Source organism: Oncorhynchus mykiss, chromosome 4, assembly GCF_057628025.1.
Source record: "Oncorhynchus mykiss isolate SJ-2025 chromosome 4, ASM5762802v1, whole genome shotgun sequence".
Classification (NCBI taxonomy): Eukaryota; Metazoa; Chordata; class Actinopteri; order Salmoniformes; family Salmonidae; genus Oncorhynchus; species Oncorhynchus mykiss.
Window position 1 is genome coordinate 40412971 of NC_143025.1, and position 27550 is coordinate 40440520.

At 45.2% G+C, this 27550-nt stretch overlaps 1 protein-coding gene across 1 annotated transcript in view; it reads right to left on the minus strand.

Moving 5' to 3' along the window:
• The window catches only part of LOC110521804 (inactive tyrosine-protein kinase transmembrane receptor ROR1), a 187754-nt gene that overhangs the window by 21437 nt on the left and 138767 nt on the right, over nucleotides 1-27550 (minus strand). The window contains exons 3-4 of the mRNA XM_021599678.3: nucleotides 23676-23963; nucleotides 23219-23255 (exon numbers count right to left, since the gene is read on the minus strand). Coding sequence (XP_021455353.2) covers nucleotides 23219-23255; nucleotides 23676-23963 — 325 coding nt within the window. The remainder of the gene's footprint in view (nucleotides 1-23218; nucleotides 23256-23675; nucleotides 23964-27550) is intronic.

A 27550-nucleotide genomic window follows, 5' to 3' on the forward strand; every position in this document is an offset into this window, starting at 1 on the left:
ACCCTATGTGTGCTGCTGCTACAGGGAGGACGGCGTTGCCTAGGCGACCGGCGACTTGTTTGCTACAACACCTTGCTCGTTTCAGGGAGGAGCAACAAAGTTTGTTGTTAAGATTCCATGTTACCGCAGAAACGGACTCAACCTCAAGAATGCTCGGGTGTCCTGTCTTTAGTCAGCTGTTCGTTCCACACACACAAACACCCAAAAATAATTTCAGGACGTTTTTATCCATAAATGTTGGTTACACAGTACTACGGTAATTGTGCCAGCAGCTCTAAGTGGAACACAGAGAAGAGATTCAGTCCTGCTCTAACAACATTTATCTAAGTGTCCAGTGTCAGCTGATACAGCTTGATGTCTCAGTCCTTCCCAGAGAAGAGATGTGAACTGTATAAAGATTTAAAGAGTCGGCCGTTGGGCTTTATTCCTGTTTATGGGAAAAGGATATCATCATGGGCTTTAATACGAAACACATGAAGAGTGGGGAAACTATAACAAGCATGTGTGTTTGTGTGTGTGTGTGTGTGTGTGTGTGTGTGTCAGAGTGCATCTGTGAAGGTTAATGTCCAAGTAGGCATTAGCAACTTCATTGTTTCCATCAGTGTCCACACACATGGGCCACACTCACAAAGATAGGACACTCACACACACACACACACACACACACACACACACACACACACACACACACAGCCATTTTCACACACACAGAAACAAGGCCATTTTCACACTATGAGCTCATTTAGTCATGTGACTGAAGCCAAGCCAGTTGGAGACCATAGAAGGGCGTATGACATAACTATTATCATATTCTCACAATAAGCTCCCTCTCTACATCCTCCTGCTTCAAACCACATTAACCACCCTAGATCATTATGGCTGAGTGTGGCAAATGCCCTAATGCTAACTCATTCAATTCCAGAATCACGCACACACATACATACACACACAAAAACTGAGGGTAACCCTATCGGTGTCTGGGCTGGGGTGAGTGGCCGAGCGTGGCGGGGTGTGAGTCAGGGGTCAATGGGTCACTTTCTGAGGAGAGTGTTAAGTGTCTCAGAGGCCAAGGTCACCTCTCTAGCCTGACCTTTAACCCCCCCCCCCCATTTATTAACTCAGAATGGGCTATCCAGAAATTGACACACACACACACGCTCTCTCTCTCTCTCACACACACACACACGGACACACAAAAACTGGGCTCTGCTCCAAGATGGGTTTCAATGGGAAATACAATAACATTACATTTATGAGATTAATAAAGGCTTTTCCATACTGCTTTAGTCTAATGTACAACTTCCCCCTTGAGAATGTGGATACACACACACACTCAGAAAGAGTGCAAGAGAGAGAGAAGTAGAGGATTCCTTTGGATGAGGTTCGAGTGTGTCGTCGGGAGTGTATCCAGAGCCATGGTGTGTGTGTGTGTCGCCGGGGACAACGTGGCCGCACTGAGATGGCTAAATGACAAGGAAGAGTAGACAACCCTGCTTCCTCCGAGTCCTGCTCTATATCCTGACCCGGCGACAAATTACAACCCTGGCCCGTCCAAAAGACCTCAACCAACATCCCTCGCCCAGAAACTCTGCTCCAAAAGGCTTTAGGTTAAAAAGCCCGGTCCAAAACATTCAAACAAAAATGCTTGGTAGAAGACGTCTCTTCCAAAGTCCACTAACCCCCATCATCTGCTTTTCTCTGAAGGCGGTTGCTGTCTGTGTGGCGTTCCAAATGGCACCCTATTCCCGTATAGGCTCTAGTCAAAAGTAGTGCACTATGTAAAGGATAGGGTGCTATTTTGAACGTATCCCGTGTGTGCATGGTGGGAGGCTGAGTCCATCACAGAATGGGAAGGCAGTTAGTCCCAGTGAGTGTGGTTGCTATTTGGATAAACAGTGTGGATGTTCAGGCCTTTCTGAACATCCAAACTAACACCACACTGTGAAAGGGGCACATCTGTAGTAGTAGTTTATAATGGCTAATTACAGGAAGGGCTTTTCCGTTAAACTGACTGTGTTTGCCTAGGCTACGCTTACATCATGGGTTCTGTCTGAGAGCGAGAGAGAGAGAGCAGTTATAACTATAGGCTAGAACCCCGCAGAGTCTACCACACACACACGAACACACACGACTTGACATGGACACACACACACACACACACATAGAAAACACACAGAAACAAAAGCAAACATTGGTTCACTCACATGTTCTTTGTTTTACTTTCTTGCGTACACACACACGCTCGTACGCCACACACCAAGGTTATTATAGTAAACGAAAACAAAAACACGATCTAGTAAACTGAAATGAAATAATGAACAATCCTTTAAAAAAATTAAAACTAGACTGAAACTATTATCTTTGACTCCAAATAAAAATAAAAACCATCATGAATTATGTTCAGTTTCTTCTAAACTTTGGTCAAAAAATGTAATATGGGTTTCAATGGTGTTTTCAAGATACTGAATCTGGAGGGTAAATGTGTCCAGGAGATGCCGATGTTTCAAATAAGCCTAGCTTGTGCATCCCTATCACTAGCTAACAGGGGGGAAAATGGTAAGCTAGCTAACGTGAATCTTCTTACATGTACTACTAAAGTTAAAACGGATTGGCTGCGGATTCAACTTTTCTGGACCCCTCGTCCCGACAGCTAAAGGTCCCGACAGCTAAAGGTCCCGACAGCTAAAGGTCCCGACAGCTAAAGGTCCCGACAGCTAAAGGTCCAGACAGCTAAAGGTCCAGACAGCTAAAGGTTCCGACAGCTAAAGGTCCCGACAGCTAAAGGTCCCATTCAAAAAAAATGTAGATCCAGGAACAGATATAGCCCTTGGTTCACTCCAGACCTGGCTGCCATTGACCAGCACACAAACATCTTGTGGTGTACTGCATTAGCATCGAATAGCCCCCGCGATATGCAACTTTTCAGGGAAGTTAGGAATCTATATACACAGGCAGTTAGGAAAGCAAAGGCTAGCTTTTTCAAGACATTTGCATCCTGTAGCACAAACTCAAAAAAGTTCTGGGACACTGTAAAGTCCATGGAGAATAAGAGCACTTCCTCCCAGCTGCCCACTGCACTGAGGCTAGGAAACACTGTCACCACCGATAAATCCACGATAATTGAGAATTTCAACAAGCATTTTTCTACAGCTGGCCATGCTTTCCACCTGGCTACCCCTATCCCGGTCAACAACCCTGCAACCCCAACAGCAACTTGCCTAAACCTCCCCCATTTCTCCTTAACCCAAATCCAGATAGCTGATGTTCTGAAAGAGTTACAAAATCTGGACCCCTACAAATCAGCTGGGCTAGACAATCTGGACCATCTCTTTCTAAAATGATCCGCCGCAATTGTTGCAACCCCTATTACTAGCCTGTTCAACCTCTCTTTCGTATCATCTGAGATCCCCAATGATTGGAAAGCTGCCGCGGTAATCCCTCTCTTCTAAGGGGGAGACACTCTAGACTCAAACTGTTACAGACCTATATCTATCCTTCCCTGCCTTTCCAAGGTCATCGAAAGCCAAGTTAACAAACAGATCACCGACCATTTCAAATCCCACGGTACCTTCTCCGCTTTGCAATCTGGTTTCAGAGCTGGTCATGGGTGCACCTCAGCCACGCTCAAGGTTCTAAACGATATCATAATCGCCATCGATAAAAGACAATACTGTGCAGCCATTTTCATCGACCTGGCCAAGGCGTTCGACTCTGTTATTCACCACATTCTTATCGGCAGACTCAACAGCCTTGGTTTCTCAAATGACTGCCTCGCCTGGGTCACCAACTACTTCTCAGACAGAGTTCAGTGTGTCAAATCGGAGGGCCTGTTGTCCGGACCTCTGGTAGTGTCTATGGGGGTGCCCAATGAGGTCGCTCTTGCTGCTGGTGAGTCTCTGATCCACCTCTACGCAGACGACACCATTCTGTATACTTCTGGCCCTTCTTTGGACACTGTGTTAACTAACCTCCAGACGAGCTTCAATGCCATACAACTCTCCTTCCGTGGCCTCCAACTGCTCTTAAATGCAAGTAAAACTAAATACATGCTCCTCAACCGATCCCTGCCCGCACCTGCCCGCCTGTCCAGCATCACTACTCTGGACGGTTCTGACTTAGAATATGTGGACAATTACAAATAACTAGGTGTATGGCTAGACTGTAAACTCTCCTTCCAGACATTAAGCATCTCCAATCCAAAATTAAATTTAGAATCGGCTTCCTATTTCGCAACGAAGCATCCTTCACTCATGCTGCCAAACATACCCTCGTAAAACCATGTTAATTCCTTAGTTAGTGATGTGGACACCGAGGAACTTGAAGGTCTTGAACCGCTCCACTACAGCCCCATTGATGTGGATGGGGGCGTGCACTATGGTGTTGAACACTGAGCTATAGTCAATGAACAGCATTCTCATGTAGGTGTTCCTCTTGTCCAAGTGGGGGAGGACAGTGTAGAGTGCTATAGAGATTGCGTCATCTGTGGATCTGTTGTGGCGGTATGCAAATTTCAGTTGGTCCAGGGTGTCTGGGATGATGGTGTTGATGTGAGCCTTGACCAGCCTGATAGAGAAGACATCAAAACTATGAAATACAATTTCAAAAAGCCTGTTTTCGCATTGTCATTATGGTTTATGATATGTGGATCGATGAGGATAATGTTCAATTTAATCCATTTTAGAATAAGGCTGTAACGTAACAAAATGTGGAAAAAGTGAATGGGACTGAATACTTTCCTGAATGCACTGTATATAACGTTACTGTAAACACTGTAGGCTACTTGAAAAACAACCCTGTAGGCTACTTGAAAAACAACACTGTAGGCTACTTGAAAAACAACACTGTAGGCTACTTGAAAAACGACACTGTAGGCTACTTGAAAAGCAACACTGTATTACACAAGAAGACCTAATCTAAATGCATATCCCAATGATTCATGATGATTCAGGTCAAACGGTTGGTATGCAGATGCCGCATGTACGTTTCACCAGTAAAACTTGAAGAATTATCATTCATGATTGACAGACAGACCACGAAAATGTGTGTTTAAAGTATAGGTAAAGAAACACATGCGCAGAACATGATTAGGATCTTCAGCTCTGAGGAAAAATGATCTATGGAGCTGGGACCGGGCGGTTACCTACGGATCCGTCAACCAAGTTGAAAAGCATTGGGTTGGTGTAAACACAGGTGAGAGTTTCATTGCTCCAGTTTCGGTGGTATTCATTTTAAAGTCACATTGAGATTGACTTTATATACATTTGGAAAAAAAAATATTTCTACCATTATTTTACCGGGTAAGTTAACTGAGAACATATTTTCATTTACAGCAACGACCTGGGGAATAGTTAAACATAACCTAACCTGACCCATCACCTTTCACATTACTGCCCCCCATTGCAGGAGGTGACAAAAACTTTACAACACAACTGGCTCCTATACTCCCACGCATGCTTTTTGTCCCTAACAGGAAAACTAAAACAAAATAATATAAAAATATCCTTTATATAAATATTTTGTTAAATCTAAAATTTAAAAAAACTAGCAAATCAGGTCCGAAAACTAATTGAAACTAAACTGAATTTCTAATAAAAATTGAAAGACGAAAAAAAAAAAATATATATATAATAACATTGTCTCACACACACACACACACACACACACACACACACCACACACCACTCACCACACACCACACACCACACACACACACACACACACACACACACACACACACACACACTCTCCTGTTTGTAATGGAATCCTTCGGTCTAGCCTGGTAAAGCCATAAAGCAGTGACGGGAAGGAGGAGGCTGTTTTACCATGGGTCCCCCAGGACCACTGATGTGTGTGAGCCTGCCTGCTCTACGTGCCCAGTCATCCATGGGGGAGAGACACCAGATAACATTAGGAAGATGGCCCAATGTGTTTTTACTATGAAGGTAAGACATCAGCCACGCTGCTAAGGCCTTGACCTCGGAGACTGGAGAGGGCCGAGGGAATAAAGACGATGGGCTCCCGACCGTTGACAGAAGTACGGTCATCTAAGTCAACTCCAATCCTGGTGTTTTCTGGGAAAGCGACGTCTAAAGGAGGAAAGCGAAAGTCGACATATCTGTGGGAAGACCTTGGAGTTGACGTTTCGGGGCAACAAAGGCGTTTCCCCCAGTATGTCTGTATTGTATCGTTCTATTGGAATCTGTAAATAAATGGACATAGAGCCTTGTAAATGTCCTCCACTTAAAACACAGGGAGTCTCTATCTATGGAGATGTCAATGTTATGTTGCAAGCTCAACACAGAGGAGCAAGGCTAATGGATTTGGTGGTCCAACGCTAGCGGAGGCTAGTCAGCGCCTCTGGAGGCCAATAAAACATCCCTCAAATTCCCAAAAGCAGGAATGTTATCCAACCTGTCATCCCTCTACTTTCTCAACCGTTCGCTCTCTTCCCCTCTCCTGTAGTTCGCGTTTCCTGGCGTGTGTCTGTGGAATCCTTTTCCCAGCAGGTTGGAGATCTAGGAGCAGACTGGAGAGAATGAAGGATATCAACTCTACACTGTACTTATCTACATTCCACGTATCTAACCCTGGTTTTGATTACTGTACTGGGCGTTGTGTTGAGTTAGATTCACGCGGGAATAGGATGGGACAGACAGAAACCACAAAGGCAAAGCATCAAAACTTAAATTCCCCAAAATCCTGACTTAAAAGCTCGTTTCATATGGTCCTTCTCAAAGCCTTCACTTAGATCTCTTTAAATCGACAGTTCATAAAGCCTTCACTTAGATCTCTTTAAATCGACAGTTCATAAAGCCTTCGCTAATTGGTTCGATTTACATTGAAGTTGAGATGTTACTAGGGCTGTGGCGGTCACGAAACTTTGTCAGCCGGTGATTAACAAGCAAATAACTGTAGGTCTCAGGTTAATTGACCGTTAATTAACGTAAACACATTTAGAATTTCCTGGCTTCCACACATAACCTACAAGGCACTGATGCAGACCTTTGGAACATCTACATTTTGAAAAAGTCGAATAAATCCATGTAATACAGCCTACACCGTCACAATGAATCCATGAGTTATTTTAAACAGGTCGAAAGAAGTATTTCAGAGGAACAGAATAGCATACTCTGAGTTGTCCTTATGTCAGGTCCTGATCTGGCTATGCCAGATGTACAAAGCTGAATAAAAAAGAAATGACCTTTTCTCCAAGCGATTTGAGGGAGTGCGGACATGCGGCTATTCTGTGTTGAGCGGTTAACAAAGAAATAGGTTCTCCTCCTACATGTTTCATTTAGAGTTATTAATGTAGCTTTAGTTGTCCTACAAATGTTGGACTATATATTTTGATTTTGAATACATCGTAAGGCTGCATGATGCGACTAATGAGGATTTGAAGCGCAGGCTGTACACACTTCATCAGTCTCTCATTCACAATTTGACAAGCACTTGATAATGCCTAGAATTTCACGGCCGCATCCCCTTTGTGTGGCCGTAATGTACCCTTTAAAAAATCCATGACTTTTGCAGCCAGTGGCCGTATAGCGCTTCTCCCTGAGTATCCCTTTCTTACCTTGTCAGGTCGGGGATTTGATCTAGCAACCTTTCGGTTACTAGTCCAATGCTCCAACCACTAGGCTACCTGCCGCCCAGCAGCATTTGGCTTTTATTTTGAAAGGACCATTATCATGCACCTATATGGAAACAGGGGCAGCGGGAAAATGTAATTTATGCACTTAAATAGCGAATGGAGGACGCTTTTCCCCGTGGTTTATTTGCATGCCAGCCAGGTAGGCTATATTCCTGTTGTAAATATAAGCAATATGCTTAGTATTAGCAAAGTTGAGAAAGAAATATAGTAGGCCTAGTAGAAAGCTGATCCTCCTATTTTCAGTAGAGGCCATCACTCTGTTTTCTCGCGCAATTGCATAGCCTATTGAAATGTTGCGCAACATCAGCTCGTAGGCTCTCATGAAGTGTTTGATTAGATATTTTGAATATATTTGCATTGATTTCAGAGTGATTAGAGGGACAATATAGTGCTGAGTTCCAGGCAGTTAGCAAGTTTGATAGGCTACTAATGACCATCAGCCGCATCAGAACTTGGAGAAGCCTAATTACCATGACTAAACGGTCACATGGAATTTGACTGCCTTCATGACCTGCGACCGTCGGTGTGGTGGTAATACGGTCACCACAACAGCCCCAGTTGTTACCACTCTTTATATGAGAGGAGGACAAACAGAGTGGATGTGATATGCACGCACATGCACACACACACAGAGAGAGACAGAGGAGAGGAAGTGTTTTGGAGTGAAGTAAGGAGATGGGAAGGTCCTGACGACACGGAGGGCTGAGGCCTGGTTCGATCTAGAGGCTTCTGATGGTGTTGACAGACAAGGATATAAGCTGTCACCACTGTGAGGTTACATATATTTACTCTCTGTTAGTAGAGGATCTGGATTCCCGCCCCACAGGAAGTCTTTTAGAGGAAGATCCTCTCCATCTCCTCTTTTACCTCTCCTCTCTTATCCATTCCTCTACTGTCCATCTTCTCCTCTCCTCTCCTCTCCTCTCCAAGCCCCAAATGAAAGACATGCAGGGTCTGGAAAGAACAACGGCTAGAGAGAGAGGAAACGGAGAGAGAGAATGGACAATCCTGACGAGTCTCCTTGAGAGATTGGGTTTCCGAACTCAAAACAAAGCTTTTGCGGTTTGAGAAGATCGAGAACGAGAAAAACAAGCCTGCTTATCATTATCTTCCACATTACAATTGGGTGCGTTTCTCTTGTCTTCATGCAATATGCTTTTTTTATATCTGATGTTTTATTTTTCGATGCCATAACAATAAAAAAAAAACATTGCACATGTGTACGCCAGTGGAGTTGTTGTGATTTGGTCACTTTAAACAAAATAAGCCAGAGAGAGTGTGAGGCCAAGCTCCATGAAGACATCTGAACTGTATGTGTGGGTGCCTGGGTAACGATACCGCAGTGACAAAGGAAACAATATGGCCGCCAGCGGCTTGGGTTGACCAGTTTTGTAGGTCCCAGTGGCCCGTGACCACATAGAGAACGGATGAAGAGAAGGGCCACTGATGGACTCCATTTAGAACACAATGGAGAAAGGGCCCCTCATGAGTCCTCATGTTACCCTGACTGGAACAATACAGGCCTCTGTGTGTGTGTGTGTGTGTGTGTGTGTGTGTGTGTGTGTGTGTGTGTGTGCGCGCATGCGTGCGTGAGAGAAAGAGAGAAGACTTACTGAGAGAGGGAGACAAAATGGATGGGATAGGAAGTAATGATAGGAAGTAATGAAGGAGAGAAGTAATTGAAACTAACACTGTCGTTAGGGCTCACCGTGGGTTCGGGTCTGCCATGCCAAGTAATTGAGCAAGCTAGTTGAGCAACAAACAAGAGAGGAGAAAGATACACATTACGTCTGTCTATCAACACCACAGTGGCCCTTACAGCAGGGATGTGTGTGGTAAGTAATATGTCAATCAGATTAGGTAAGACTAGCGCTTCTTCATCTCTCCCCTACTCAGTCTCCTGGGAACAGGAGCCATATTGAGATGTGGAGAGAGAGACAGAGACCCATCCCAAACCTACCCCTCCTCGCTGTGACCTCTGACCCAGTGACATCACATCCCCTGGGAAATAGGGTAGTGAGGGCCAGGGGAGAGAGTCAGACAGAGGTAGAGTTGCTGAAAGTCCTGAAAGTCCTTCAAAATTCCCTGGATTCCCAGTTGGAGGAATCAGCAAGGGATAAGATGCAGATCTGCAACGGAATCCTCCAACCTGAAATTCGTCAGCTGGGATTTGTGAAAAAGGAGAGTATTTTGAGAGAGAGTCAAAGGGGCAATAGGGCTCCATACACAAACGCTGGTTGTGTTTACAGACTTTCAGTTCTGTGATTCACTAAAGACAGGGAGCTGAGAGGTCAAGCGGTTAGGAGTCCATTACAACTTGGGGAGGGAGGTAGGCAGAGAGAGAAGGAGAGGGTGTGTGTTTGTGAGAGACAAGAGAGAGAGAGGGGGAGGGGGGGTACTTTGTGAAAACAGAGTGGGGCTTGGGTTTTTTTGTATCCACTGACCCGTCATGTGTACAGACCCCTCAAAAACAAACAGAGCCTTGCAGAGAGAACCAGTGAAGGTGTAAGAGGGAAAGAAAGACAGAAAGAAAAGGAGAGTGGAGGAAAAGGAGGGAGGACTGGAAAACAGTCTGTAGAAGCCCTCCAGGAGGTGTGGTAGACTACAGCGCTAGCCTCTTAAAATAAAAAAAATAAAAAACTAACACTATAGTTAGGGCTCACCGTGGGCTCGGGTCTGTCATGCCAAACTACCGCCTGCTTCTCATTCCTCCCCTCTTCCTGGCCTTTAGCTAGGAACCAAAACATCACATAGAAACTGATTCAAAATGGATGTTTGGGAGTAATAACAGGAACAGGGGAAAAAAGAAGAGAAGGGGAAGAAAGAAAGAAATAGCCGAAAGCAAGGCAGGTACTGTAAGCGTGACGGCTATATATGCCCCTCTTCTTTAAACTGATGATTTACACCCCAACGTGTAGTAGATCACAGATGACAATGACATCATGCGAAACATGTGCACTTAGCGGAACACGAGTACAGGTTTGGCTCAACATGGCGGCGAGGCAGAGTACTTAGGGAACGACCGAAGGTGCATGTTAAACATGAAGCGTGACTTCCTTGGGTAGAGGACTTCCTCCGTAACAAGAGCCATTAGCACTGTCGCACTGCATTGGCATTGGAGTGGGGGCCGTCCGTAGGCCCATAAATCATCCACCTTTCCTGCCAAACTATCCGTCAGAGAAAGATAAATGCCTATTTCTGAGGTATAGGACTTTCCGTAGACCGGGAAAAGTTATCCCGCCGGGCAAAAAAATGGTTGAATCAATGTTGTTCCCGCGTCATTTCAACAACAACAACGGGAAATCGATGTGATGACGCTGAAGCAACGTGGAAAACTGATTGGATTTGCAGAAAAGTCATCAACGTAAACGGGACTTTCATATTTCTTTTCACCCTACTTTTTGCACCTAAATTCAATGACATGGTGACATTTTTTTAGTGTTATTAACGTTAGTTGACGCATCAACCAAATGGGAATCAAAACTAGACGTCGAAATGACGTCTGTGCCCAGTGAGATGTGTCTCGGGTCCTAGGGTCTTTGACCTGAAGCTTTCCTTTGTCTACGGGGACAACGTTTTGACAGAAGGGTAGATGATTAACCGTCACCATTAAAATGAGAGAAAACGCAGAAACCTAAAAATAGCACAACAGTATAGTGTGTCTACTAAAGGGTTGTAAGAGAGTCGAGAGGATACAGTTCGTGATCTCCTATTAAAAGGGAATTTACGCCCCCCCCCCCCCCCGTCCTCTTAAAACAAATGAGAGTAAGACACCATTCACCCTGACACAGGGCAGAGAAAGTAGCTCTCAGAGCATTCATTCCTCTTTACAGTTAGGTCTGGAAATGTGTGTGTACCCTACTGTGCTGTTCATATGGAGAAAAAAAAAGTATGTCGGAGGCCATGGTAGACTGGCTTTGAACACGGAAAAACTCAAGGGGGGTAAATGGAGAGAGAGAAGAGAGATAGATGGAGGCTGGGGCAGGCCTGAAGGACACTTTGGGGCCTGTGGTTTATAAGTTAAAGAATCTTGGCTGCTCTCTGGCTAGCCTTAGTCTACAGAACACATCCTATCTGAATCAACACTGATCAACAACTGAATACATCTCTGTTCACCAGAACATCGTGGGAAGATGAAACAAACCACTGGAATATCTTATTGTTTCCATAGATACGACTGAATGACGGTCCAATAGTATGATATCAGAGAATAGTAAAGCATAATAACGCAGGCACCAGACATCAACACACGTAAAATGGCACATAATCTGAGTTGATTTGTTAGCATTAACTCAGTGGTCTCTTGTGCCTTGGCTACAGCCTCTCTCTCTTTCTCTCTCTCTCTCTCGCTCTCTCTCTCTCCCTCTCTCTCTCTCCTTCTCCGTCTCTCTCTCTCTCCCTCTCTCTCTCTCCTTCTCCGTCTCTCTCTCTCTCTCTCTCTCTCGCTCTCTCTCTCTCTCGCTCTCTCTCTCTCGCTCTCTCTCTCTTGGGCTCTCTCTCGGGCTCTCTCTCTCTCTCGGGCTCTCTCTCTCTCCCCCCACCCTCTGTCTCTCTCTCCTTCTCCGTCTCTCTCTCTCTCTTTCAGGACTGTCATGCGATCCCTCCCCTCAGGGCTACAGGTGGAGGCTCTTTGTGTTTTGTGGTCTAATGGACCTAGACCCAGGAGGAAGCAGGAGCCCACCCACAGATAAGCCTGATGCCTGGACTAGAATCAGAACTATGGCTCTGGCCTGGGCCCCTGTGCACACTATACACACACTCACCTGTGGGTTCACTGCATTCACCATTTACACTGTAGACTCCGGGCACCACCTTTGCTCTCCTTTTGCTCTGTACACTACAGTCAGAGTGCCTTACCTTTGCCCTGCTATATGGCAAAGAATCCTATTGTGTTCAGAAAGACCTATTTCAACAATATACCATAACATCCTTCATGCACTAACGGCTGCTGTGACTAGAGCTACAAAGACATGGACATCCATGGTCAAAGGCTTTTGAGGGAATATACACCATGCCACAACTTTTAGTGTGGACAGACTAGACGTCAGCTAGGCGACAGGGCTCCATAATAGAACCTTCTAGAAGGAGCGTAGGGACCTTTCACTGCGACAGAGTTCTGTTACACTACTCTAGAACACGTCCAGGCTGGCTGTTTACTAGAACCAGTGGAGCTGCTTCATACAACAGCACAAAGGGAAAGGTTGACCAAATTGTGGCTGAAATTGTGAAATGTGAGATAGAATTTGAGTAAAGTTACAAGCTCAGAGGCTCAGAGAGAGAGAGAGAGAGAGCACTAAGGTGGAACGTAGACCAGAACGAGAGGGTCGAGGCCCGATAAATGCTATTTGTTCATGGTTTACAGAGGTATCGTCTACATTAGTTTGTGGCGTCTGTGAAAAAGGGTCATTCATGAACGGTGGATGCCCAGAGGTTTTATTGGTGAACTCTCAGCCAGGGAAACCTTACTGCTAGAAAAGCAAGACCGGTGAGTGTGTCTGTGAGTGTGTCTGTGAGTGTAGGAGTGGGGGCAAAGTCCAAACCACTGAAACTCCATTGGGAACAGCCATGATTTACACAAACTTTATCAGCCTGACCTGAGCCAGATCTGCCAGTGGAGACCTCAGACAGACTCCTGCAAGGGATGCTGGGAACAGGAAGTGCCTTAGCCATGGCCCCTCCCTCCCTTCCCAGCTAATCTGCCTCATAGAGAATGACGAGGCCTCATAGAGAATGATAGAGGCCATAGGGAATGATAGAGGCCATATAGAGAATGATAGAGGCCATAGAGAATGATAGAGGCCATAGAGAATGATAGAGGCCATAGAGAATGATAGAGGCCATAGAGAATGATAGAGGCCATAGAGAATGATAGAGGCCTCATAGAGAATGAGAGGCCATAGAGGCCATAGAGAATGATAGAGGCCATAGAGGCCTTAGAGAATGATAGAGGACATAGAGAATGGTAGAGGCCATAGAGAATGATAGAGGCCATAGAGGCCATAGAGAATGATAGAGGCGATTCAGGGAGGTTGCCTACCATTATATCCCCTGACCCGACTAAAGAAGTGGCCTTTTCAGCTGAAGTATTTACGCATTTGCATTGTGGTAAGCCTCTGAAGTGTTCAGCGTTAGTATTCACCCTGTGCGGTGGTAGGTATTATAGGGCAGATGTAAAAAATGCTATGGCCATAGAGACCGTCCCCTGGCGGGCCATATTAGGGCCCTGATCCACAATCAATCAACACTTAGTTAGAAACAATCCATAACAGCGAGGTAATTGAGCCCCTCCGAGGGGTTAGCGGAACATGTGGGAGCAAGTGTGTGGGTGAGTGGGTGTGTGTGTTTGTGTGTGTGTGGGGGGGGGGGGTCACCCTTCAGAAAAACCTCAGTCTGTGAAAAGTTAAAGAAGAGAAAAAGTATTTTTTTCTACACTCTGAGAGACTACATTCAGCACGCGCACACACACACACACACACACACACACACACACACACACACACACACACACACACACACACACACACACACACACACACACACATCTTAGGGCATGAATAAAACGCTGTTAGAACTCCAAAAACGTACAGTTACAGTAACCAGGCTTTTTGGGCACACAGGGGCCTTTTCTCAAAGCGCTCAGCCGATGGAGGTAATATAAAACAATATAAATCAACTATGGTGGGCACCACCTGTAACACACAGCGTTGTTGACACTGGCACTGAGGTGTGAATAGCTGTAATGAACACCCAAACTGTAACCGGTATCACTTTAACACTTGACTGACTAACTAACTTGAAAACGTACGTAGCATATAAATATCATTTGTTTTACATCAACAGAGCCAGGTTAAACACATTCTCTCTGTCGGTGTGGCGTGAGAACAGGGTTGACGGCCTATAAACCTACTGAGTTTGAGTGGAGAGAAAACTTTTCACTAAATCCTGCTGAAATAGCATTACCTCCCACTTCCAAAGGGGGGGGGGGGGGGGGGGGGGGGGGAGAGAGAGAGAGAGAAAATACAATGTATTGTATTGTAAATACAACCCATATTTATGCTTATTTATTTTATCTTGTGTCCTTTAACCATTTGTACATTGTTAAAACACTGTATATATATATATATATAATATGACATTTGTAATGTCTTTACTGTTTTGAAACTTCTGTATGTGTAATGTTTACTGTTAATTTTTATTGTTTATTTCACTTTTGCATATTATCTACCTCACTTGCTTTGGCAATGTTAACACATGTTTCCCATGCCAATAAAGCCCCTTTAATTGAATTGAATTGAGAGAGAGACCAACCAACCTGCACATGTCCTCTATGCAATTGTTATTGTTATTGTTCATTGTATGGTTATTTTGACCCTTGATTATTGTTGTTACTGTTGTCCCGTTAATAATATTGATTATTATAATTGTGTTAATATTGTAAATCTCCAAAGTAAGATTTGGCAATAAGTACAGTGTTAAGTCATGCCAATAAAGCAAATTGAATTTAATTGAATTGAATTGAGCGAGAGACAGAGACAGAGAGAGAGAGACAGAGAGAGAGAGACAGAGAGAGAGAGACAGAGACAGAGAGACAGACAGAGACAGAGACAGAGACAGAGAGACAGAGAGACAGAGAGAGAGAGAGAGAGAGATATATGGAAAGAGACAGAGAGAGTGATGGAAAGAGAGAGAGAGAGAGAGAGAGAGAGAGAGAGAGAGAGAGAGAGAGAGAGAGAGAGAGGGAGATCATGAGGAAACAAAAAGATAATTACTTGACCCATTGGAGAGAAGTAACAAAACACTGAGAGTACACAGTGACAGAATACCTGCCCACCGTGACTGACCCAAAATGAAGGAAAGCTTTGACTATGTACAGACTCAGTGAGCATAGCCTGAAAGTCTGTACCCTATGTGCACACTGCCCACAAAATGAGGTGGAAACTGAGCTGTACTTCCTAACCTCCTGCCAAATGTATGACCATATTAGAGAGACATATTTCCCTCAGATTACACAGACCCATAAAGAATTTGAATCACATCCAATTTTGATCAACTCCCAAATCTATTGGGTGAAATATCACAGTGTGCCATCACAGACGCAAGATGAGTGACCTGTTGTCACAAGAAAAGGGCAACCAGTGAAAAACAAATACCATTGTAAAAAAAATCCATATTTACGTGTATTTATTTTCCCTTTTGTACTTTAACTACTTGCACATTGTTACACCACTGCTATAGCCATAATATGTCATTTGAAACATCTCTATTCCTTTGGAACTTTTGTGAGTGCATTATTTACTGTTCATTTTATATTGTTTGTTTATTATTTATTTCACTTGCTTTGGCAATGTAAACCAGAAGCCATGGATTCCAGGCAGCATTCGCACTGAGCTAAAGGGTAGAGCTGCCGCTTTCAAGGAGCGGGACTCTAACCCGGAAGCTTATTAGAAATCCTGCTATGCCCTCCGACGAACCATCAAACAGGTAAAGCGTCAATACAGGACTTAGATCGAGTCGTACTACACCGGCCCTGACGCTCGTCGGATGTGGCAGGGCCTGCAAACCATTACAGACTACAAAGGGAAGCACACCCGAGAGCTGCCCAGTGACACGAGCCTATCGGACGAGTTAAACTACTTCTAAGCTCGCTTCGAGGCAAATAACACTGAAACATGCATGACAGCACCAGCTGTACCGGAAGACTGTGTGATCACGCTCTCCGCAGCCGATGTGAGTAAGATCTTTAGACAGGTCAATATTCACAAGGCCGCAGGGCCAGACGGATTACCAGGACGTGTACTGCGAGCATGCGCTGACCAACTGGCAAGTGTCTTCACTGACATTTTCAACCTCTCCCTGTCCGAGTCTGTAATACCAACCTGTTTCAAGCAGACCACCATAGTCCCTGTGCCCAAGAACACTAAGGTAACCTGCCTAAATGACTACCGGCATCTAGCACTCACGTCTGTAGCCATGAAATGCTTTGAAAGGCTGGTCATGGCTCACATCAACGCCATTATCCCAGAAACACTAGACCCACTCCAATTTGCATACTGGCCCAACAGATCCACAGATGATGCAGTCTCTATTGCACTCCACACTGCTCTTTCCCATCTGGACAAAAGGAACACCTATGTGAGAATGCTATTCATTGACTACAGATCAGCATTCAACACCTTAGTGCCCTCAAGGTTCATCACTAAAATAAGGACCCTGGGACTAAACACCTCTCTTTACAACTGGATCCTGGACTTTCTGACGGGTTGCCCCCAGGTGGTATGAGTAACAACACATCCGCCACACTGATCCTCAACACAGGGGCCCCTAAGGGGTGCGTGCTCAGCCCCCTCCTTTACTCCCTGTTCACCCATGACTGCACGGCCAGGCACGACTCCAACACCATCGTTAAATTTGCAGATGACAAAACAGTGGTAGGCCTGATCAACGACAACAACGAAGCAGCCTATAGGGAGGAGGTCAGAGACCTGGCCGTGTGGTGCCAGGACAACAACCTCTCCCTCAACGTGATCAAGACAAAGGGGCACACCCCAATTCTCATCGACGGGGCTGTAGTGGAGAAGGTTGAGAGCTTCAAGTTCCTTGGTGTCCACATCACCAACAAACTAACATGGTCCAAGCACACCATGACAGTCGTGAAGCGGGCACGACAAATCCTTTTCCCCCTCAGGTGACTGAAAAGATTTGGCATGGGTCCTCAGATCCTCAAAAGGTTCTACAGCTGCACCATCGAGAGAATCCTGACTGGTTGCATCACTGCCTGGTATGGCAACTGCTCGGCCTCTGACTGAAAGACACTACAGAGGGTAGTGCGAATGGCCCAGTACATCACTGGGGCCAAGCTTCCTGCCATCCAGGACCTCTATACCAGCCGGTGTCTGAGGAAGGCCCTAAAAATTGTCAAAGACTCCAGCTACCCTAGTCATAGACTGTTCTCTCTGCTACCACACGGCAAGCGGTACCGGAGCACCAAGTCTAGGTCCAAGAGGCTTCTAAACAGCTTCTACCCCCAAGCCATAAGACTCCTGAACATCTAGTCAAATGGCTACCCAGACTATTTGCATCCCCCCCGCTCTCCACACCACTGCCACTCTCTGTTGTCATCTATGCATAGTCAATTTAATTACCTCTACCTACATGTACATACTACCTCAACTAACCGGTGCCCCTGCACACTGTACTGGCACCCCCCTGTATATATTGTTGTTATTTTTTTTACTGCTGCTCTTTAATTACTTGTTACTTTTCTCTGATTCTTATCTGTATTTTTTTTAACTGCACTGTTGGTTAGCTGCTCGTAAGTAAGCATTTCACTCTAAGGTCTACACCTGGTGTATTCGGCGCATGTGACTAATAAAATTGGATTTGATTTGATTTAAACATATGTTTCCCATTCCAATAAAGCTCTTTGAATTAAATTGAGAGCGTGAGAGAGAGAGAGATGGAAAGAGGAAGTGATGGAAAGAGAGATGGGATAGAGAGAGAGAGAAAGAGAGAGAGGAGGAAGAACAAGAGAGAGAGAGAGAGAAAAAGAGAGCGAGAGAGAGAGAGAGAGAGAGAGAGTGAAAAAGAGAGCGAGAGAGAGAGCGAGAGAGAGAGAGAAAAAGAGAGCGAGAGAGAGAGCGAGAGAGAGAGAGAGAGAGAGAGAGAGAGGAGGAAGATTGACAAAGTAGAGATGGGGGAGTGATGGGGAGGTAGAATAAGAGACCGATATCAACAAGGAGATGACAAGAGAGACATGGGGAGTGAGAGAGAGACAGAGAGAGGAGAGAGGGGGATCTGGACTACGTTACAACCCCTATCTCCTATCCTGCCGGGTGGGGGAAGGGATAGGAGGGGAGAGGGGGGGAGGCACAGGTATTTTTGTAATTGTTTTTTTGCAGCGTTGAGAGAAAAGTCCTGCTCTAGTCAGGAGGGAGAAAGCCTTGGGAAAGTTAAACAGGTCTGACAGCGAGACCGCAGTGAAATTAATATTTTCAAACAGCAGAAAATGCTCTATTCTAAACACAGGCTGAGATGCAGGGCTTTGGTCTGTACAGGAGACATGTTTCGAGCATCAGCCAACTCAAGGCTATATCACCCTGTCTCTTGAGAAGACAATCTCAGACCAGAAATCTTGTCGGTTTACATTCAACTGATGCTTTGTTGATAAGGGAAAAACTATGGCTACAGTTTCTCACATGATTCATTTGGGACAATTTCACATGAATGGGGCTCGTTCTCTGAGGCCATTGTGGTTGTACAGTGTGTACAGCATGTCCTAAAAAAAAGAATGCACATCCTCTTTCTCTTGTTCTCTCCTCATGTCTCCCCCCTTTCTCTCTGCTGCTGGTCTTTGGGCTCTAGTCTCCACTCTTCCAGCCTTACTTGTGGAGACCAGACAACCTTCTGTAAAGTATTACGTCTACAATCTCGGTCTGCTTGGAGTTAAATCTAGGATCTCTCTGTTCTAATCTGATGTGAGTACTGCGACCCAAGGCCACATCTTCCATCCACCAGTAACACTGTTTTTCTTTTTACCCCTCCCTCCCTCCCTCCCTCCCTCCCTCCCTCCCTCCCTCCCTCCCTCCCTCCCTCCCTCCCTCCCTCCCTCCCTCCCTCTCCTTCTCTCTCTCTGTCTCTCTCTCTCTGTCTCTCTCTCTCTCCTTCTCTCTCTCTCCTTCTCTCTCTCCTCCTCTCTCTCATTCACTCTCTTTCACTCTCTCGCTTCCCCCCTCTCACTCTCCCCTTTTCTCTCTCTCTCTTTTCATGAAGGGGGATGGTTGGTATAAGGAGGCTGCTCAGAAGGGGCTAGTTTTGGACATGGAGCCATTTTCCCCCCTCGTGTGTTTGTTCTGGCCTGTGAAAACAGCTCTGGAGCGAGGGAAGAAACAAGGGAGGGGGGCAGACGAGGAGAGAAGTGTAAGGCCAGGCGCCTGCGGCCGCCAACATGACTGACAACCAGCCACCGCAACAACAGGCGTCATTGTCACCCTTCATCCCCTCTAAACCCCCCCACCTCAGGCAAGGGGCTATACCTCATCTCCAGGTTCGTGTTACCCCAGATTCCAGGTGGTCCCTGTAAAGGAACTCATGTAAAAGATGAAGAAGAGAAAACATTGAGCGGTTATTAAAAGCTGCAAATGAACAGCTCTAATGTCACGTTACATGGTACATGCAGGCAGGCCTCACTGAAAGCAGATGAGGGGTGAACACACACACACACATAGACGCCCGACAGGAAGGAGGAAGCAGTTCCTGCTACATGGTTTATGTATGGCTAATTGGCCAATCCTGCTACCCTAAGCCATGTGACAGCACATTGTTGACCCTCTGTGTGTGTGTGTGTGTGTGTGTGTGTGTGTGTGTGTGTGTGTGTGTGTGTGTGTGTGTGTTGACCCCCAGTGTTCCATGTTAGGATGTTTGCCCAACGAATTAACAGATTTCAAACATACCCTGTCCATCTCACCTTCACTCCTTTCCCCACTGTTTCTCTTTCCTGACTTTCTCTCCGTCTGTCTGCATCTCCATCTCATTCTTTAGATCGCTCTCACCCCTACCACTTCTAGCTGCCCCCCCCCCCCCTTCCCACCATTCTATGTCCAGCTGAGCTGATGTCCGATCAGGTCTGGTCTGGTCAAAGGCACAGTGTACACAGGGACGGCTAGCCTCTGGACTGTGGGCTGAAGGGCTGTGGCCTCTGGGTCTGTCTGTGTCTGGCCTGTTGACAAGTCCAGGCCAAGGAACACATACATTACATACATTAGTGTCCATCATCTAAACCCCGTCAGACCAGAGTACACATACGGAGAAACCAGAGGGAGAAAACCAAACCCGCAAACCCTACGGGAAAACCGTACATCCTTTCCCTGACCACGAAATACACCAACCAGAAGCCTTAGTCACTGTGACACCAGCTAAACCAGGTGCTTCTCTACCCGTATCCACCTCCACACAACATGGACTGCGGGCTGACGTTTTGACACATCAATGGAAAATATCAAAACAACCGCGGAGGCCTGTCACATGTCACAATTAGCTGACCCCATCTGCCCTGCTTCCCCCTGACAGCTAATCAGCTGACGATGACAGTAATGACGACCAACAGGGCCCATCTCCGGCCCCTCGGGCCCCAGTGAAAGAGCCTAATGACTGTGTTTAAACCAAATGAGTCCCGCTATACGTTGCTCTCCTCTGCTCTGCTCTGAGCTGTGCCACTGGCCAGCCTGCTGTCTGATTGTGGCCTATAGTCGAGGGGGATGTTTAGCAGCAAAACCGATTTGTGCGCAACCGCTGGCTTCGAATCAAAGGATTGTCGACAATATGTTAACTGCATTTCCTCTCCAAATCTTTATTGAAAATGTGCATAATGAGCACGTGCTTTCTCTCAGATACATTGTTACAGTTGTTGGTTAGCTAGCCAGCTAATTTTAGCCACATTAGCATAGGCGTGACAAGAGTCAAAACAACTCAAAACAAGACATGGTATCAATATCAAGATACAACGAGCTAAAACGAGCCACCAACGCTTCCCCACGTGGCAGCGTCTTGTCACTGTTGCTAGGTATCTGACCGTCCAGAATCATGACAACACACGTGACATTGTCAGCTAACCCGTCCATAAGCACAGATGCAGGTCCTGTGGACTTGAATGAATATGAACAGAGCCGACCTGACAGGGTCTCTGACTGAGAGGTTGTTTTTTTTTTGAGGGAGAAAATACACTTTGCATTACAAGACTCCCGAAAGGTCGCCTAGGGAGAGACAGCAGTTATGTCGCGTCCTGATTTTGACCCACCACTGAAGTACTGTAGGTCAAATATCCACTGAGAGTAAAAAACTAGCCTAGCCAAGGTTATAATATTTAAACACGACAGTACTAGGATATGGGAAGAAAGCTCTGCAGGATATTTCGAAAACATGTAAATAAAACAAATTGTAAGGGAGAAACAGATGTGTGAGATCACGTGTATATGTGTGTGTGTGTGTGTGTGTGCGTGCGTGCGTGCGTGTGTTCTTGCGTGTGTGTGTGTGTTTGCGTGCGTGCGTGCATGTGTGTGTGTGTGTGTGTGTGTGTGTGTGTTTGCGTGCGTGCGTGCGTGCGTGCGTGCATGTGTGTGTGTGTGTGTCTCTCTCTCTGTGGGTGTGGGTGTGTGAATTAACTAAGTGTCTGATTCCTCCATCATGCCAGCCTGTTTGATGTTACAATATTCCCAGCCTTTTCCATGGACTATGGCTCGGTGCCTTGACGCTGAACGTCATTCAGTAAAAATGTCCGTCTTTATGTCCTTCCTTTGATCCGGAGAGATTTAAGCTCTTTGGAAAACAACATGCACATTTCTCCAATACGACTTGCGAGCGCTCTAAACCAAACATTGACAATTCGATTACTTGACAAAATAAACGAGATTGAACCTCTGAATACGTTTGCCAGATAATAAACCATTGAGTAAATATTATATAAACCGCCTCTCACCCCATATCCACATCACAGGACGGTCCACAGGAGAAAATGTTGAAATAAGCCAAGGAGACAAAGAGTTCAGAGGGTCCTAACACATCCTCGTGAACCAGAACGAAACTACAACAAGGGAGGGGACGATGAGGAGTAGGAAGGAGAGGAGGAAGAGGGAGATGATGATTGACCAATAGGGGGGAGAAGCACACCCAGCCCCAGGTAAGACGCTAGATTTAGGATCACCAACTGTACATTTGTCCATGTCCTGATTGGTGCTACGAAACACCAGCTGGGGATGGGTGATATAAACTGAACAGACACTAGCAGAGATGATAACACGCTAACACACTCTAGCTGAGGCAAGCAGCATACAGCACACAGGTGCTCGATTAACCTTGCAGTACAAAAAGGCCAGGTGATGAAAATCTCTGCTCTGTCAAACGATCTTGATTGGGAGCATAAGTCAAACAGATAAATACCATCAGTACAATTCAAAAGGCTTTATTGGCATGGAAAGTGTTACCACCTACTGTACATTGCCAAAGCAAACATATCCAATCAGTGATGATGCAGGTAGATATTAACTGGGAAAATAATCATACTTAATGAGTCATTACAATTAACAGGACAATACAGTCAGAAATCAAGTCCATAATGTATGATACACTATCTGACGTGAAAGCTTTGGCCAGACACAATGGAAACACTTCCCACCTGGCAAAAAATGGTTGAGTCAACGTAAGGGAATTTAGGCTTTTTTAAAAAATTTTTACCCAAATTTGAACCTAAATCCAATGACATGGTGAAATGTTCTGCTGATTTCACCTTGAATTCTGCTTAGTTGACAACTCAACCAAATGCAAATCAAAACTAGCTGTTAAACTGATGCCTGTGCCCAGTGGGTTTCCCTTTCGCGACTGTTTGCACTGTCAACTAATTACTTTCTTACACAACCTTTCCCCTTCATTCTTTCACTTTAAGGATGACCACCCCCTTCGATTTCTTCAGTAGTACTTATCTTTCTTCACCCTCTCGCTCTTCTGCAACAGGAGCCAGTGTTGTGTTGGGTTAGTGGAGCTACTTATGAAGTACGGAGTTGAAAATTGACTACTTACGCAGAGGGTCTTCCTGGCAGAGGGGTTAGGAGTGGATCTGGAAGAGAAAACAGGAGGATTTACAATTTTAACAACAGGGGGAACAATTGCTCCCAGACCGTCGGAGGCTGCCAGAGCCAGACCTCTTGTCCATACAGGCTGCCAGAACTCGGGCCAAGTACTGGCAGTTTTAAAAGAAGAGATCTACACTAAGCTCACTCGATCAAAGCAGAGAGCGAACTCTGACCTCACGACAACACGTAACTACACCAGCGTTGATTAAATCAACCAGGCAGAAATGTCGGCAAGAAGTCTTGAATTGATTGAGCTGTTGTCGACGAGTCATGCAAAGTTTGCGTCCTGATTTCATCGCGAGGTTCATGCACTTGACAGGAGAAATAAAGCCACTTCGTAAGAAAGTCAGAACTATTCATACTCATAGCCACTTTGTAACCACTACCTCATAGCGTCATCTTACCAAACTTGACGAAGAGTACACCGGTGGTGGAGACGGTGCCGTAGCTGTTGGTGGCCACACACTGGAAGTAGCCTGTGTCTGTGGTGTCCAAGTTACGGATGCGGAGGCGCGATCCGTAGGTCGTGGGCCGGTAGGAGATCCGGCGAGGCTCTTGGACCACGGGAGCGTCATTCTTCAGCCAGCGCACCGTGGGAAGGGGGTTACCGGACACACGGCACAGCAGCTCCGCCGTCTGGCCCAGAGACGTGGTGATGTTGTTCATCGGAGCCTCCAGACGAAGAAACAGGTCTGGGATGGAGTGGGAGTGGGGGGGCAGGACAGCAGGGGGAGAGAGGGAATTAGATATGGACATTTAATGGGAGGATAAACGAGAAAGAGAGAGGGAGGACAGAGTGGGGAGAAAGAGACGTCAGTATGTATTAGCTCTTGCTTTATACATAAAACCATTTAAAAAAAAAACTTTTATCACAAAAAACATTAAACGGATGACAGGATCAGTCTTCTCTTGGAAACGAGGTGGAAAGAGAAAGAGAGAAAGAGACAGCGAGAGGGAGGGAGACAGGCCAACAGTGAGAGAACTTTATAGTACATTCATCACAATGACGACATTGGCATTATTTATGTGAGTGGACAGCCAGCTTTAGATCCAGACTATATAAACAACATAATGCAGTCTATAAAAATAAAAACAAGTATATGAAAGTACCATAAAGAATGACAGTGTAGCAGATGCATACAGGCATAGAGAATAGTACGAGGAGTGGTGTTTTATTCTGTAACCTTTACTCAGTACACCGCAGAGCCAAATCAGCAGAGAACTGCTATAATGTGTAATCCTTTGATTTCTATCAAAGGGTTAAGCAATAAACGCATCCACTAATGGAATGGCCTATTGAAAAGATGAATTGTTATTTTTAAATGTAAGGATTTTACTACAAACCTTGGGTTTAGTTATCTGGACCCTCCTCAAACAATGTTTCAACTCCCCCACAACACTATGGTTCAACTAACCCAGAAGCTACATTTTCCCTCTCTAAATAACACTACTCAGAAAGGACTCTGACATGTGTGTGTACGTGTGTGTGCGCGCGTGTGTGTGCGCGTGTGAGGGAAAGTGTTTGTGTGTACTGGGTAGGAATCTGCCGGGTAGGAATCCTTTACAAGATATTTTGTGGTTGCCGCTGTGGTAACAAATTATTTGCCTTTCACCAAGTCTGTGTGTTGCCAGAGGAGTTTCAGGAGCACAAAAGTCATATAAAACTTTGGAAACGTACCTCTCCTCTCCAGAAGCTGCCCTGCCAGACACAGCCTGGTCTTACTGGTAGGCCAACATCAACAGGACAACCCCACATTCTGCAGTGTGATACATAGGATAGTACACAGGACCTGGGGGGGGGGGGGGGGGGGGGGGTCTAATCCTGAATGTTGATTGGTTAAAACTGCATTCCAGCCGGTGTCTATTCCACAAGTTACCACCGGCTAAATCTATGACGTTAAAATGCCTATTTACTCTGTTCCATCTGACTGCTGTCTCATCAGCCCAGCAAGGCAATTTATAAACTTGATCTCCACAATAAAAAGCATCTAGACATTATCTCAGTGGTGGAAAAAGTACTCAATTGTCATAATTGAGTAAAAGTAAAGATATCTTAATAGAAAATGACTCAAGTAAAAGTGAAAGACACCCAGTAAAATACTACTTGAGTAAAAGTCTAAAAGTATGTGGTTTTAAAAATACTTAAGTATCAAAAGGTAAAGTATATTTCTCATGATTTGGTTGGTCTAATTGTATTGCTGATGCTGTCCTGGGGCTCTGTGGGCTCTGTTTGTGAACAGAGCCCCAGCTCCAGCTTGCTTAGAGGAAGGACTCTTACGTATATAGGATAATCTCTCTGTAGGTGATGGCTTTGTTATGGAAGGTTTGGGAATCGCTTCTTTTTTAGGTGGTTCTCTCTCTCTCTAACTTTCATCTCCCTCCCTCCTTAGAAGAAAACATAACTAAACACCAGGGAATATTTAAAATGACTCATCATCGTGTTTTAACCTTACAATGAATTTGTAAAGTTTGTAGTGGGTGACAATACGGATGAAACAGCATCAAGGTACGAGAGAAAACAAAGAGGTTGTGTGGATAAAGATGTGAATAGGAACCTCTGTAGTAGACCTCTCCTTCTCCTCCTCCTGATCTCTCCCTCTCTCTGATATCTCTCTCTCTCTCTGACAGCTCTCTGTTCCCACAGCTCTCTGTATGAGGGATGCCACGGACAGGCTTTAATGTATATAGCAATGCACGGAATGGGACTTTGAGTGCCACATTGATGAAAGTATATTGTGTTGAGCCCTGAGTCTGGCCCCTAGAGGGGCAGGAGGGGGCCGCGGACCCTACAGCTGTGTGTGCGCTGTGTGTGTGCTGGATAACCACACACATACCGAAGACTGCAGAACACACAGCAATGCACACATGCTTGTTTTACTATCCCTCTGGGGACCAACAATTGATTCCTATTCAAAATCCTATTTTCCCTAACGCTAAACCTAACCTTAACTCTTAACCCAACCCTAACATGAACCCTAACTCCTAACCCTACACCTAACCCCTAACTCTAATTGTAACGCTAACACTAAACCTAACCTTAACTCTTAACCCAACCCTAACATGAACCCTAACTCCTAACCCTACACCTAACTCCTAACCCTACACCTAACCCCTAACTCTAATTGTAACGCTAACACTAAACCTAACCTTAACTCTTAACCCAACCCTAACATGAACCCTAACTCCTAACCCTACACCTAACCCCTAACTCTAATTGTAACGCTAACACTAAACCTAACCTTAACTCTTAACCCAACCCTAACATGAACCCTAACTCCTAACCCTACACCTAACTCCTAACCCTACACCTAACCCCTAACTCTAATTGTAACGCTAACACTAAACCTAACCTTAACTCTTAACCCAACCCTAACATGAACCCTAACTCCTAACCCTTAACTCTAATTGTAACGCTAACACTAAACCTAACCTTAACTCTTAACCCAACCCTAACATGAACCCTAACTCCTAACCCTACACCTAACCCCTAACTCTAATTGTAACGCTAACACTAAACCTAGCCCCTAAGCCTAAATCCGCCTTCTTCCTTGTGGGGACCGGCCAAATGTCCCCACTTGTCCGAATTTTCCATGTTTTACTATCCTTCAAGAGGACGTCTGGTCCCCACAAGGATAGTAAAAACCAAACACACATACATACAGAAAACTGCAGAAAACACACACATTCCTCTCTCTCCGGGGGGTGTGTATGTGTTAGTCTGTGTGTGTGTGTCTGCGTCCGATTCTTCTACTATAACCAACATTGGTCAAACCTGTGGATTTTCAGTAGAACAATAAATGTAATCTTGTTGTACAACTGACTAGGTATCTCCCCATTTCCCCTTTCCCTTCTCTGTCCTTTCCCTTTCATCAGTTTTGTTAAGGCATTGTAACGGCAAACATTTGAAAAGGTCCATTTCATGGAATTGAGTGAAAGAATGACTTGATAGTTGAAGTGATGTGAACCACTATATTGTCCTGTAAGGAAATAGCCACTTAAATAAACCATGTTCTCCACGTGCTGGAGTGAATAGAAGGGTTTAGGAAATCCCTCTCTCCTTTCTCAGTATGTAGATCAATCTCTTCAATGAGCTGATTTAAAGGACTTCACTTTTAACCAAATCTCTCTCTTTTTTGGGGGGGAAATGCAAATGATATGTTATAGAGGTGTCCAGACAAAAACCAAGTGAAATTGCAAAAAAAAAAAGTGCCTGGACACCTCTATAACATTTCATTTACATACATTTTGTAGATTTAGTAAAAAAAAAAGTTTTAAAAAG